Source organism: Quercus suber, unplaced genomic scaffold, assembly GCF_002906115.3.
Source record: "Quercus suber isolate HL8 unplaced genomic scaffold, Cork oak 2.0 scaffold_114, whole genome shotgun sequence".
NCBI lineage: Eukaryota > Viridiplantae > Streptophyta > Magnoliopsida > Fagales > Fagaceae > Quercus > Quercus suber.
In genome coordinates, this window is record NW_027069579.1 from 1085623 (window position 1) to 1099726 (window position 14104).

The 14104-nt window shown below is 33.8% G+C and overlaps 1 protein-coding gene across 1 annotated transcript in view; it reads left to right on the forward strand.

Moving 5' to 3' along the window:
• The first annotated feature begins 5721 nt into the window (after positions 1–5721).
• The window catches only part of LOC112004311 (extra-large guanine nucleotide-binding protein 3), a 22072-nt gene continuing 13689 nt past the window's right edge, over positions 5722–14104 (forward strand). Inside the window, exons 1-5 of the mRNA XM_065775567.1 lie at positions 5722–6923; positions 7009–7146; positions 9436–9540; positions 9654–9839; positions 13050–13224. Of these exons, the coding sequence (XP_065631639.1) occupies positions 5886–6923; positions 7009–7146; positions 9436–9540; positions 9654–9839; positions 13050–13224 (1642 nt within the window). The 5' untranslated portion in view covers positions 5722–5885. The remainder of the gene's footprint in view (positions 6924–7008; positions 7147–9435; positions 9541–9653; positions 9840–13049; positions 13225–14104) is intronic.

Here is a 14104-nt window from a genome sequence, read left to right on the forward strand (position 1 = left end):
ATTCCTTTAAAACCTTGCAGCTTGTTACTGAGGCTTATGAAAAAAGTTGTCGTTCTGTATGTGTATATCACTTGACTAGCACACTTATCACATACTAACAGAAATGATACAACTACAAGTCGTATGTACATGACGTAATAAAACTACTGTCGTCTATTCTTAGTCTTCTTCTTGCTAGCTGAGTTGCTCTTTAATATTCTGATCTTTTTTAACATTCTGATAAAAACCAGGCAATGCCTTCTGCAGGATATTGAACTTTCTTTTGAATTTCTTCAAATCAAATTATTTGATTTTGAGCACCCACAACCACGACCGATCTGCTTAGGAATAAATTTCTTTCTCTTCGCTCCTCCGTTGCTAAAACCATTTCAAAAGACGTCTTATATGTAATAAAGCACCACGCAATTCTAGTCAGTAGGGAACATAGACATAATTAGAGAAGCCAACAACCCCTTTCCACAAAAAGATCAAAAATCCTTGTTATTATTTATCCAAACATTATTGTAATTTAGACAAAAATGCCTCAAAAAAAGAAAAAAAAGAAAAAGGAAAAAAGAAAAGGATAATATCAAGCTAATGAGTTCTAACTCAACTTGCAAAGCCTCTTGTTGGTGCATTTTAGTTTTAATTGACAAATAAATCTTATGCTATTTATTTATATTGAATTTATTTTGGTACTTGAAAAGGTATAGGAGTTTCAAAAATAATGGATAGTTATCGAAAATCTCTTTATAAGTGTTAGGTGTAGGGTAAGGTTGTGGCAGTGGGTTCAAGACTTATTGAATTCACTTGTAATTAACCAATAAAAAAACAAAAAGGATAATAACAAGCTTGGACAATGATCAAGTGGACTTAACGGCTAAAATTGTTCTTTATTTTCTTTTTATAGTAGTTGAGAGTGAATGATTTGAATTTAAGATGTCTCCATCAGAAATACTAAGATGTGTCAATTAATTAAGTTATAAAACTCTTGGCAACAAATAACATCGTTCTAAATAGAGTAGCATTGTGGTGTTTATAACTGACCTCATTGTTTTAGCTTTAAAGATTTTTTGATTAACTATTTTAACTTTAAAGATAAAACACAACATGGTATAACTATCAATTAGACTAGCCCAATTGTTGAAAGAGCAATATGCTTTCAGGACTTCAAGCAAACTTTTGAAAGGACATGTCTTGTCTAAGTTTAGCACTTAGCAGGCCGACAAATTATCTTCTCCTTTTTTATGCGTATTCTCCTTTTTGTTTATGTGTCTTTGTAATTCATTTTAATTAGAAGTTTTGTATTCATGCTTTATCTAATTAGTTTTGGAAGTAGTATTTGACTTGGATTAGTATTTCAATTGTGATCAAATTCAAGTAGGATATAGTGATATACATGGGGCTTAATATTTATTTATTTTTTGATTTTATCTATAAATTTAAAGCAATTTGGGGCAGCCAACTTTTTTTTTTTAATTAAGTTTTTTTTTTCTCAACTTGAACGTGTACGTGTGCTTTTTTTTTTTTTTTTTTTTTTTTTTTTTTTTTAATGATGATTTTTTTATTATAAAAGATTAGATGAAAAATTTGGATTGTAATCAAATTAAGATAGAGTTTGGATCGTAATCAAATTATGAATTTTATCACCTTAGAAATTATAAGAGAAGTTAAAATCATAAACGTGTACTATACTACTATGTTGTTGGTTTATTAAAAAAAAAAATATATGATTTTTATCCACTTAGAAATTATAGGAGAAGAAAAATATATCTTTTTTTTTTTTTTTTAAATCTACAAAAATTTCTGCAATTTGGTGAAGCCACTTGGCGCAATCAAAGTGTCTTAGGCTTTATCAAATTAGTTTTGTTGATCATTGTAATTCATTTTAATTAGAAATTTTTGTATTCACGCATTATCTAATTAGTATCGAGGTAGTATTTGACTCTGATTAGTATTTCAATTGTGATCAAATTCGAGTAGAATATAGTGATATACATAGGGCTTACTTTTTATATATTTTTTGATTTTATCTATAAATTTCTTGCAATTTGGGGTAGCCAACTTTTTTTTTTTTAATTAAGTTTTTTTATATTATTATAAAAGATTAGATGAAGAATTTGAATTGTAATCAAATTAAGATAGAGTTTGGATTGTGATCAAATTATGAATTTTATCAATTTAGAAATTATAAGAGAAGCTAAAATCATAAATGTGTACTATACTACTATGTTTCTGGTTTTATAAAAAAAATTATGATTTTTATCCACTTAGAAATTATAGGAGAAGAAAAATATATCTTTTTTTTAATATTTTGATAATATAATTGAATTTAATAACAAATAAAATGAAAAAAGAATTAATTCAAAATTTAAGATTAAAAAATAAATTGTACTTGTACTCTTAAAAAAAACACTAAAAGGTGTGATCAAACATAGAATTTCAGCCTATTTATAAAACTTGTTGATAAAATCATATTATATTAATAAAAAGGAAACAAATACACAAAATCTATTCAATTTGATGAAAGAAAGAAAAAATTACTTGCAAGGTTGTAGGTAGGGTAGAGAGGAGAAAGGAAGAATATAGCAAATAATTGTAAAGTACATAGTAAAATAATGAAACATCAAAAAACTGTGTGTATAAATAGTGGGAATTTTAGGTTGTGAAGAAGATGATATGAACAAAAAGAAATAGTTTAGATGAAACTCAAATTCTTTTTTTACTTAATTATTAGGAAAAAGATGACATAAGATGCAAATTTATCCAAAAAAAAAAATGTAGGAAAAAAAAAAGCAAGTTCTATTTTTTTTTTTTTTAATTTTTTTTTTACGTTTTTTAAAGAAACGTATGCAAATTTGTATATAAGATTTCAATATACAACAGAAGCTCTTTTCCAATTGTGGGAGTTTCAATTTCTAAGTGGATGTATTAAACCTTTTTTATGCAAATTTGCATATATGGTTTCTTTTTTTTTGGTAAAGTCATCTATGGTTTCAATATACAACGGAAGATCTTTTTCCAATTGTGGGAGTTTCAATTTCTAAGTGGATGTATTAGACAGCCCTTTTTTTTTTTTTTTTTGTATTATATGTTGTTGCAATTTAAGATGCATTAGACCTCTTTTTTGTAGTATAAGTTGTTGCAATTTAAGATGCATTGGACCTCTTTTTTTTAGCGTAGTTTTATCTCTCTTTTTTTATTTAAATTCTATCCTTAGATAATTCTATTTTATTGATTTTAGATTTTGTTGATAACATTTTAGATAGACACAACTGTTATAGTTGTAAATTAAATACTAATTTCTTTCATTACTTGATTTGTCATATTTATTCAAAAAATATGTATATATCTATTCTTAAATTTAAAAATTTATTAAAATTTCTGTAATTTGATGAAGTCACGTGGCGCAATCACAACGTCTAAGTCAAACTTTTATTATATATATATGATATATGTATTCCACAACGTGACAAGGACCTTAATTAACATAACAAACAACTTGCTATTATCCAATTTATTTATTAAACGAAATATGTCAATACCAATAAGATCATGTGCGCTGGAGAAAAGGATTGGTAGTAAATTCCAATAGAAATGAAAAGGGTTTTCTGATAAAAAAAAAAAAAAATTCAATTGCGTTGATAAACTGATATTGACATGTTACCATATTTTGTTTTTGTTTTTTTTTTTATGTTTAAAGTTTTATTAAGAAAATGAAAAAAAGAAATGGTAGAAGATAGATAGAGTTGGTGATGATGTCATTTAGGTGTGAGTGTGTTTCTCGAAAAAAAAAAAGGGTGCGAGTGTGAAAGCAAAGCACGTTTGAGAAGAGCATTATTGATTAAGAATAGGACTATTTGCGATAAAAGAAAAAGATGGAGATCCCCTTTTGATCGTCCACCAGAAAATATATTATATAGGGTAGGGAGATGCCTTCCAAATGTGGGTGTTAGACTAACCGACCTTGAAGATACCCATGTACTTTGGAGAAATATATGAGTTGTGGTTTTTCTTTCATTACCCTAATAATTATAATCGCTATTATGTTATATCTCTAAACCTGGAGAATGCTTTCAATTTGTATTTGATTTTTGGCATGTACTACAAATTTCCAAGTGGTGATGAATCTAATAGCTAGTAAGAAGGCAGGCAATGGTAAATTCGGCAAGCCAGGTTTCAGCGATTGGGGAACATTAGTAGTAGTTTTGTTTGGTTAGTAAGAAAATCAGTGGAAGATACAAATAGAATTGGGTTTGATTTGGGAGCCTCAAGCTGATGTGTAATTTTGTAATAATAAAAAATCGTCACATCATTAAAAAAAATGCCACATCATTATTCTGCTAGACACATAGACAAAAAAACTAATAGAAGTTAATAAAAGGACCACTAGCGCTCACTTTTAAAACTTCAGGGACCAATAGCGCTCACTTGAAACTTCAGAGACTAAAAACGCTCCATAGGCAAACTTTAGGGACCAACAATGTAGTTTCGCCAAAAAAAAACTGTATGTAATTTTTTATTTTTTATTTTTAAAGAAAAACTGTTTGTTGGTGAACTGTTTTTCATTTATTTTAAATCTAGCTAAATTTTAGAATTTTTTTAATTAGAAATTTTGCCTGTCCAATGGGAGTGTGTTTCTATTTTGTAGATAGAGTTTTACGTGGAAGTTAAAGAAGCATTTTTACCAAGTTTGCCTCTACTTAAGCATATTTTGTAGGGGTATTTTGGAACAAAAAAAATCTGGTCTAAATAGGAGCAGCCCCTTAAATAGTAGTATAGAAAATTCAACAAAATGAAGCAATGGGAATTTTAGCCCTGTGTTTCTCGAAAAAAAAAAAAAGGGTGAGTGTGAAAGCTATAAGCACGTTTGAGAAGAGCATTGTTGATTAAAATTCAACAAAATGAAGCAATGGGAATTTTAGCCCCGTGTTTCTCGAAAAAAAAATAGGGTGAGTGTGAAAGCTATAAGCACGTTTGAGAAGAGTATAGTTGATTAAAATTCAACAAAATGAAGCAATGGGAATTTTAACCCAATCATTGAGATTCGAGAATGCCTCACTGATATCTCGTTGACATATTCAAAATGTAAAAAAAAGATTTAAAATGTGAGACGGAGACTGGGACACCGTGGACTTGAAGAGCGTTTCTGAGACAGCTGGGACTATAAAAAACTCCTCCAATTATTAAAACTTCCTTGCTTAGAAGCTGTCACGTTGTGCTCAACTGCAACAGCAAAATTATTATTGGTTTTTATTTTTTGGATAAATAAGTATTTGTCTATTTTTTCGATTGTATACAGCATATCAAGTTTTTACGAAAAGAATCTTATAGTAGTGGCCCAAAATGTTAATAAGAGAAATTGAATTTAGAATCTTTTAAAAGTGATAAGACCTTAGGTATTTTTGAATGTATTAACCTAGTGTTTTTTTTTTTCCTCTCATATTAGCCATATGAATTTCATAAAAGAAATTAATTAGTGAGAGCATCACCAACTCGAAGGCAGAATTTAAACCACGAACAAAAGAATTGAGTTAACTGAACAACCACAAAGTGAACTGAGTTAACTGAACACCAACACCCCAATGTTTATGAATTATAGTTATCCGAATTTGCGGCATAGCAGTTACTTACTTCAAGTCCATGCAAGTAGAGCCCTTCAAATCTAACGGAATCCTAACCGATACCGTACTTGACTGACGTCTTCCGTTAGTCTGTCAACTCGGTTTACTTTTTCGCCCCACTCTGTCTCACACATACACTGCAGCACACAGACGAAGAAGCCATTTCCACCAACTCAACTCTCTCCCTCTCTCTCTCTCTCTTGACAGAAAAAGGAAAACCTTTTCATTGATTTTTTTTTTTCTAGCTCAACTGTCGCGAACTTTTCTCGGGAACCAAACAAGATGGCGTCAGAGTCATCGGCAACAGAAGATGACGGAAAGGCTTGGGAAGATGCTCTGAGAAAGATGCTACCAGCAGGTGCGCCATTGCCAGACGAAGAGCACCTCGATTACTCAATAGCCGTCGAATACCAGGGCCCTCCGGTTCCTTACCAAGTCCCTAAGGTCGATCCCCTTGACCTCGATTCCATTCCTGTTCTCTCTTCTACGGTCTCTACTGTTTCGGACCTTTCCTCGATCCCGGTCGCTATGCCGATCCATCCTAAGCACAACAGGTTCAATCGAATCAGAAATGGAAACGGAAATGGAAATGGAGTTGGAGTAGGAGGTTATAGCAGGGAGCTCAACACTCCCGACGATAGACATAGATTCTCTCCTGCTTCTGCTTCGGCTTCAAGAACTCAATTCGAGCTACAGAGCAGCAACGAAGCAGGACCGGAATTCACGAACGGAATCAGAGAGGTTGAAGACTCGGAGGAGCCAAACGTGAACGGAGAAGGAAAACGAGCTCCGGTGGTGACATTCAACACGCCAAGGGATTCGGAGGAGGACGAATCGGACGCGTACTCTAGCGCCGCCGAATTTCCCGTAGGGTCGCGAGGCGAGAAGGAGAAATGGTGGTCAAGGAAGCGAGGAGTGTGTAGTAGGTGCGGGAAAGGGAATAGGTTGAAAGAGAGAGAGCCGTGTATGGTTTGTGATGCTAAGTACTGTAGTAACTGTGTGTTAAAGGCGATGGGGTCGATGCCGGAGGGGAGAAAGTGCGTGAGTTGTATTGGGCAGCCGATTGATGAGTCGAGGCGAGGCGGGTTGGGAAAGAGTTCAAGGATTTTGACAAAGGTTTGTAGTCCATTGGAGGTTAAGCAGATAATGAAGGCAGAGAGGGAGTGTGCCTCCAACCAATTGAGGCCGGAACAGTTGGTTGTGAATGGGAGGCAGTTGCAGCAGGAGGAATTGGCGGAGATTCTCGGGTGTTCTATGGCGCCGCAGAAGTTGAAGCCCGGGAAGTATTGGTATGATAAGGATTCTGGCCTTTGGGGAAAGGTAGGTGAATAAGTTACTCTTTTGGTTTTCTTTGTTGTTTAGTTCATTCATGTTTGTGTTTTTATGCTTTCAATTTGGATTGCAGGAGGGGGAGAAGCCTGATCGGATAATAAGTTCCAAATTGAATGTTGGGGGTAAGCTTAAGCTGACTGCGAGTAATGGGAACACCAAAGTTTACATTAATGGCCGTGAGATCACCAAGATTGAGCTCAGAGTGTTGAAGGTATGCAACTCCACAGCTTCCTGATTTGGTACAATTTATTTTCAGTATCTTGAAAATGGGATTGTTTGAAAAAGCTGTATGAAAAAAATGAAGTTTAAAAGAACTGTACTTTGGGAAAGTGTGATTTGGTAATGCAATACCAGTATTTTTGTTACGATAGAGTCATTCATTTAGAATATAGACCAAATGTCTAGCCATGTGGAGTCCCATCCGTTATCAGGAATATTGTTAAAAGAGATTCATACAGATGCATCAAAAGTGCTAATCATATCACATGGTAATAAGGAACAACCGTAACTTTAAAGGTTTTCATACCACTTACTTGATGGAGTTGTTTCATTGTATAATATGAGAAAGCTCATCCATAACTTAACTCCCGCCGCTATTTGGTCAGCTTGGAATCCATACCTTTCGATGTAGTCCTACCCCTTGAGAATTTGTTGTTACCACTCCCAGCTGTTTTACTGTGTTGGCCTTTTTGGGTATGAGTTGTAAATAGTTGTTGCATCTTAGGGGCTTAAAAACATGCAAAAGTTACTTATCAAACCCAAAAAAAAAAAAAAAAAAAAAAAAAAAAATTGCAGAAGTGCAAGTTTTTCAAGAGACTGTAGAAACGATGCAATGAGATACATTTGTTCCAATCCCAATGTCATCAAACCTAATATGAGAGGTTACTTATAAAAAGAAAAACCTAATACAAGAGGTTTAAAGGTCAAGGAATTCAGAAGACTGAAGGGTCAATGTGGAACAATTGGAAAATTCACTTGGAAAATACTTAGCAAATCAGGTTGACTTGCATTACTTACCAAAAAAGGGACTTGAATTTCTTTGTGGAAGTAATCTTGCCTTGAGAGTGGTATAAAAGGGAATTTATAGTGTTTGACATAGATGTCAGAGGCAAAGTCATATCTGAAAGATGCTACTTGTAATAACTTATTAAAGTTGTGATTAACAACTTTCAGTTGCCACTTGCCAGTGCCACTAGATTATGTTTGGTAGGGAAAACCTTAAAAGTCCAGCCAATGACCATTTGCCCCATCTTTTTCCTTAGGTTACTCTGAGAGAGAGAAAGAGACCCAAACACATTCCCATAGGGAACATTAGAATATCAAAGTGAATGCATATGAAGCGTTATCTGCCTTTTGACATGTTTTAAAATTGCAAATTAAACCAATCTACAAGAATATTAAAGTTAAATTCCCTAAGTGCTCTCTGCAACTAGGTACATTAATTTTTCTCATGATATGTTTGGAATCAGTAAGATGTCCATATGCTTGCATTCATCATCTCCTTTTCCAACTGACAAGCTTGATATCATTCGTCAATTTTTTGCACTTCCATTTATAAGCAAGGGCATATGCACTTCATTAAATCAGGACTTCTACCACTGTTAATATGTTACCTGAATCTCTCTGCTACATCTCCCATATAATCTGGATGATTCATAGGAAAATAGAGGTCAGTTTCTGCATAAATTTTCTGTAAATCACCATTTTGATAATTTAAACCAGCAGATCAATGCGTGTGGAGGGGCACTTAGAGCCATATGCTGTAAATAAGGGTCTCTCTCTGTCTGCTTGAGAGTATTCAATATTATAAAATCTGTTACAAATCAAGGGGGCAAACTTGCAAGTTTCTGTTTATATCTACGGGCCATTTCATATTCACTGGAAGTTCAAGACATAGATGACACAAAATATAAGGTCTATTTGCAGAACTTACTAATAAAAAAGAATGTCTATTTGTGGAATCATGTTAAAATTTTATAACATTATCTTTTCCTCTTTCTGTTCGTTCCAGTTTCATTCTATCCTTGTATACTGTTATGTGGAGCTTTAATTATTTTTAAGTAATCAGGAATTTATGATGCATATTTGCTGATTCGTGAGTTATGCTTTTTTATTTATATACTTTTTGTTTTGTTTTGTGAGTTATGCTTTTCCCTCCTGTATTTTAAAACTATCCCCCTTCTAATCTTGACTGGCTCTTAAATCTGTTGTACTCATTTCACCCAAGTATATATTGTAAATAATTACCTTATATGTCGGATAAATTCAAGCTATCATTCATATTTCCCAACTGTTAAATCTGTCAAAGCTGACTATACAATAGTCTAATGTAAACCCCCCCCCCCCCCTCTTTTTTTTTCCTTTTATAAAATTTATTGGAGATTTAAGTGCTCTTTGTTGAAGTAGTTTCTTGATATCTTCTTGGTGGATACAATTCTGCTTAAGCTTTGGTGTTAATGCCTTCTAAACTTGATTTTGAGTGTTTTGACTTTCATTTCAGCTGGCCAATGTACAGTGCCCTCGGGATACCCATTTTTGGGTGTATGATGATGGATCTTATGAGGAAGAAGGTCAAAATAACATAAAGGGGAATATATGGGGAAAGGTTCTCTCATATCCATGAATAATATATATCTCTTGTCAGGATCAAGTTTCAAATTCAACAAATGGATTTGAGTTGGTTTTTTATACAGTTGCAGTTTGGTTTTTGGTAGGCAGGCGTCCACTCGTTTCATTTGCTCATTACTTTCATTGCCTGTTCCACCTGGTAATCCTCATGAGGCGAAAGAAGATCCAGCCGTTATTTCAGGTAGGTCTGTGCCTGAATATTTGGAGCAGGGAAGAATTCAGAAACTTCTGTTATTTGGGTTAGAAGGATCTGGAACCAGCACCATCTTCAAGCAGGTATATTACATATATTACTGCTTTCAGGAATAAATGGGGAAAAAAGCACTGCTTTTGTGCTAACTTTAAGATTGTGTATGTGGTAAAATTTGTTCACATATTTTTCCTTTGGTGCTGATGTTAATATGCATATTAATTTTTAATGATGCCATTCTTTCATGTCTAAAGTTACCCCCCCCCCCCCCCCAAAAAAAAAAAAAAAAAAAAAATCAGTCTAATTAGGCACTTGTGAGTGTTGTTTTGTACTTTCCATTTTGTTTTTCTTCTTCTTCTCTCTCTCTTTCTCCTCACAGACATGCTTCTTAAAGTGATTGTTTCTTAAAATATAGGTATTGGTTGAAATAAGTCAAGAATTCATTATTTGATAATTATATTGACTCAACTAAAACAAAAACCATACCAGTTTTCTCTGCTTAAATCCTGAGGTATTGTTTGTTAGGTAGGAAAAAGGGGGGATATAAGAGAGGATGGAAAACTGAGAGTGGAGAGGGGGCTGATGTGCTGTTGACCACCTGGGGTACCTATTCTCATTTGCCAGATATGGGCAAAAAATTGAGAGAAAATTGGCTATGGAGTAAAGGATGGAAAAAAAGTACTGTCTGCCTACTATTTGCCCTCATGGTTATGTACAGTTTTCTTATTTTGGCATTCATATATATATATATATATATATTTTTTTTTTTAATTTTAAAAATTTAGAATTTTGAGTTTGTATTTGTTACCTTTAATTATGCAAATTCCATGCAAAAGGGTAGTGGATTTGTTAGGTTGCTGGAAAGGAAGGTTTGGAAACTATCATAATCGGAGCATATGGGAGGCAATCCCTTCATGAATCATACAGTGTGTTAGGAGTTGGAGAGAGAAATGCTTAATGCTTTGAAAATTGTGAGTCCTTGGTTTTGGATTTGAAAATTGTGGAAAATGTGGTACTAAAGACATTATGACTATAGCTACCATGGGCTTTCTTTTTATAACTTACTTGAAGTACAAGATATTATTACGTTTTCTTAATTTGTAATTATTTTTTTCTTATTTTTTTTCTGTTGGCATATCTCATGTATACTTCCTGTCTACTTGTGTTTCCCTTAGCACTTATTTAATAAAATTATTTTATATAAAAAAAAAGGATTAATAAGATCTTAATATATTTGGAATGAAGTGAAAATATATTGAGATGCTTTGAATTAAAAGAATGGATGGTTAACATATTTAAAATGACAGTATAATTTTAACTCAAATACTATATTAAGAATTTAGACTTTTCTAGGAAAATATTAGAGAAAATTTATGAATGGTTCAATCATGCCTTTTAGGGAAGCAGTTATGGAGTTTCACTCAGGAGGATGACCATCTATGGAGGTAGTTGGTGGTAGTAAATATGGGGCAGGAAGCAGGCCTTGGACTTTGAATCTAGTCCTCATTACACATGATTTGGGGCTTTGGAAGGCCATTAGAGGAGGGTGAAACTTTTTCAAGATATTTTGGATTCAAAGTGGGGATGGTAGAAGAGTTAGGTTTGCTTGGTTTACTGATAGACATCTGGCATCTTTATTTCTTGAGTTAATCCAGTTAGCTGTCAACAAAGACTATGTTGATCACTTGCTTTTGCATTCTCCAGTAGTAAGGGAGTTATGGGATGATATATTTGTAGTCTCTTGAGTTTAATGGGTGAGAAATGTCCTTTGATTTTGGTGAAGAAGACTGTATTCTATCAGGAAAAGGCCTTGAATTTGGTATCAGTGAGTCTGATGTGGCAGATTTGGAGGATGAGGAATAGGACCTGTAAGGGGCAAGAGTTTTCTCTAGAGATATTGCAATCTCATCTTATAGCTGTTATTTTATAGATTCATTGGATGTCTTGGATGAAGGCAGACCAACAAATACCTGTTATTTTATAGATTCATTGGATTCTTGATCTAGAGGGGAACTTATGGGTAAAAACCCAATATACACTGTTTGTCCCTTTGTATTTTAGTACCATTTTTTATGAATAGAAATGATTATACTTGTGTATATGTACATGTGTGTGTGTACAAGGTTGTCACAATAACTATAAAAAAGTGGACATATTCTATTCCATTGTTCCTATTAAACATCTAATATGGAAGAGAAGAATCCTCTCTTTCCTCTTACTTTTCCATCCTTCTTCTAAACCAAGTCTTGGATTATTCTAAAATGGACATGCATTTGACAAGCCTATTGATTGGCAATCAAAAAGTATTTCTCTTTAACAGAGGGTAAGAAAAGAAAAGAGATATTGGAGATTGTGTACTCTCCAACAATTTGTTTATGTGGTAGTGATATTCTGTTGGGCATATATGCGGGTGAAGTCCCACATTGAATAATAATGAGAAGAGTGAGTAAGATAAACATAGATGGACCCAAACTCATAGGCTTAAGCTTTTGGGTTAATTGGTGTTCCTATGTGTTATTTTAACCTCTAAATTGGACTTTCCCCATGGTGTTCAGCAGAGCCCATGGTGGTGTGAGGCAAGGTGGTAAGGTGTTCAAGGTCTCTTCCGCAGTTGGAGCAGGGCCAGAGCAAGCCTTAAAGACCCACAAAAACAATATTGGAAAAAGGCCCAACAAAGACGTAATGCTAATGTTGCAAGATCAGGGAATGGTGTGAGACCCATGAACATGGAAATGCAAATCGGTTCCCATGTATGAGCATGTTGGGTCGACACGTGGTTCTCATGGATGGTGTACGAGAGACCCATGTATGACGTGCTAGTGAATGAAAAAGCCTGTAAGGCAAGGGGGAGCTAGTAGGACTTGAAGACTCATCATATGTGAGGGGGAGATTTTTGGGTATATACATTTGAGCGAAGTCTCACATTGAATAATAATGAGAAATACAAGTGATTAATATAACATAGTTGGGCCCAAACTTAAAGGCTTAAGCTTTTGAGTTAAGTGGTGTTGCTATGTTTTATATTATCCTCTCAATTGTAGTCTGCCCAACATATTCTTTGATTCTCTCTTTGGTAGAAGTGATTGAAAAAGGAGGGATGAAGTGGGGATGAAGGAGAAATTGAGAGGAGGTTTCTTCTCCTCATGTGGTTTAGCAAAATGTTGATCTGCTTTGCTATCTAAATATTTGATTGTTCAATTCAATTGCATGATTTCTTTGCATAGCACTAATTCATTTTTTAATCTTTATTTTTTTTTTCTTTTAATGCTCAGAATTTCTGTTCTTTTCATGAACAGGCCAAGTTTTTGTATGGGAACTTCACTCCAGAAGAGAAGGAGAATATCAAGCTGATGATTCAAAGCAATATGTACAAGTATCTTGGTATATTACTTGAGGGCCGAGAGCAATTTGAAGAGGAAGTATTGATGGAGAAAGGAACTACTTCTTTGAACACTGAAGAGTCTGCCCAGGTCTAAATTTTACTTTGTGACTCATTTCGTGTCCATTTTATGGTGGAGATATTGTTCGTTGATTAAGTTGAAGCATCGCTTACTCTCATGTGATGTCTTTTTTGGTGCCCTTCATGCTCTGTCCTTTTCAGATTCAAGATCCTTATGGATTATATTTTTATATAGCATAGGAAATTATATTTTGTTCATTGCTCTATAAGAGAGCTTTTGGGAGCAAACAGATTTGTTCCTTTCTCTATTTAGATGGCATAAGATGAGAATAGCTTAACAAGCAAAGAATGGTACATTGTTTTAGCATCCAAAAAATTTATAATGGCATCTCCTCTAAATCATAAACAAGGGAAAAAGAAAAGGGGGGGGGGGGTGTTACACAGTTGGTTCTTGGGGTCAATGTTTTATGCGCGTGTGTATTGCCTATCAAAATTAGTTCAACTCAACTCAACAAAGACTTAATTCCAATTAAATTTGTGTTGGCTCTATGGGTTATTTTGCGAGTAATAGTATTGATTACATGTATCTTTCCTACCATTTGATCCTATGCAAGATCATGTCCTTGTTTATCAAATCTTTTATCCTTCTCAACTACTTCTAGCCATTTTATTTTAGGCTCCCTTCTACCACATTTGACTGCTTTAACTTGAATTAAATTGTCACTAATGCATCAAGTTTCATTTGGTAGACTGGAATCTGGTATACTCTCCTAACAAGTATGGTGGATTGGGGGTTAGGGAATTGACCACTTTTAACCAAGCTTTGCTTGGTAAGTGGTTATGTATTTTATTTGGATGATTATCTTTGAAGACTAGTTATTGGTGTAAAATATAGCAAAGCTAGGGGGTGATTGAATTTTTAAAAAGCTTTAGGGGTGGATTTGAATTTTA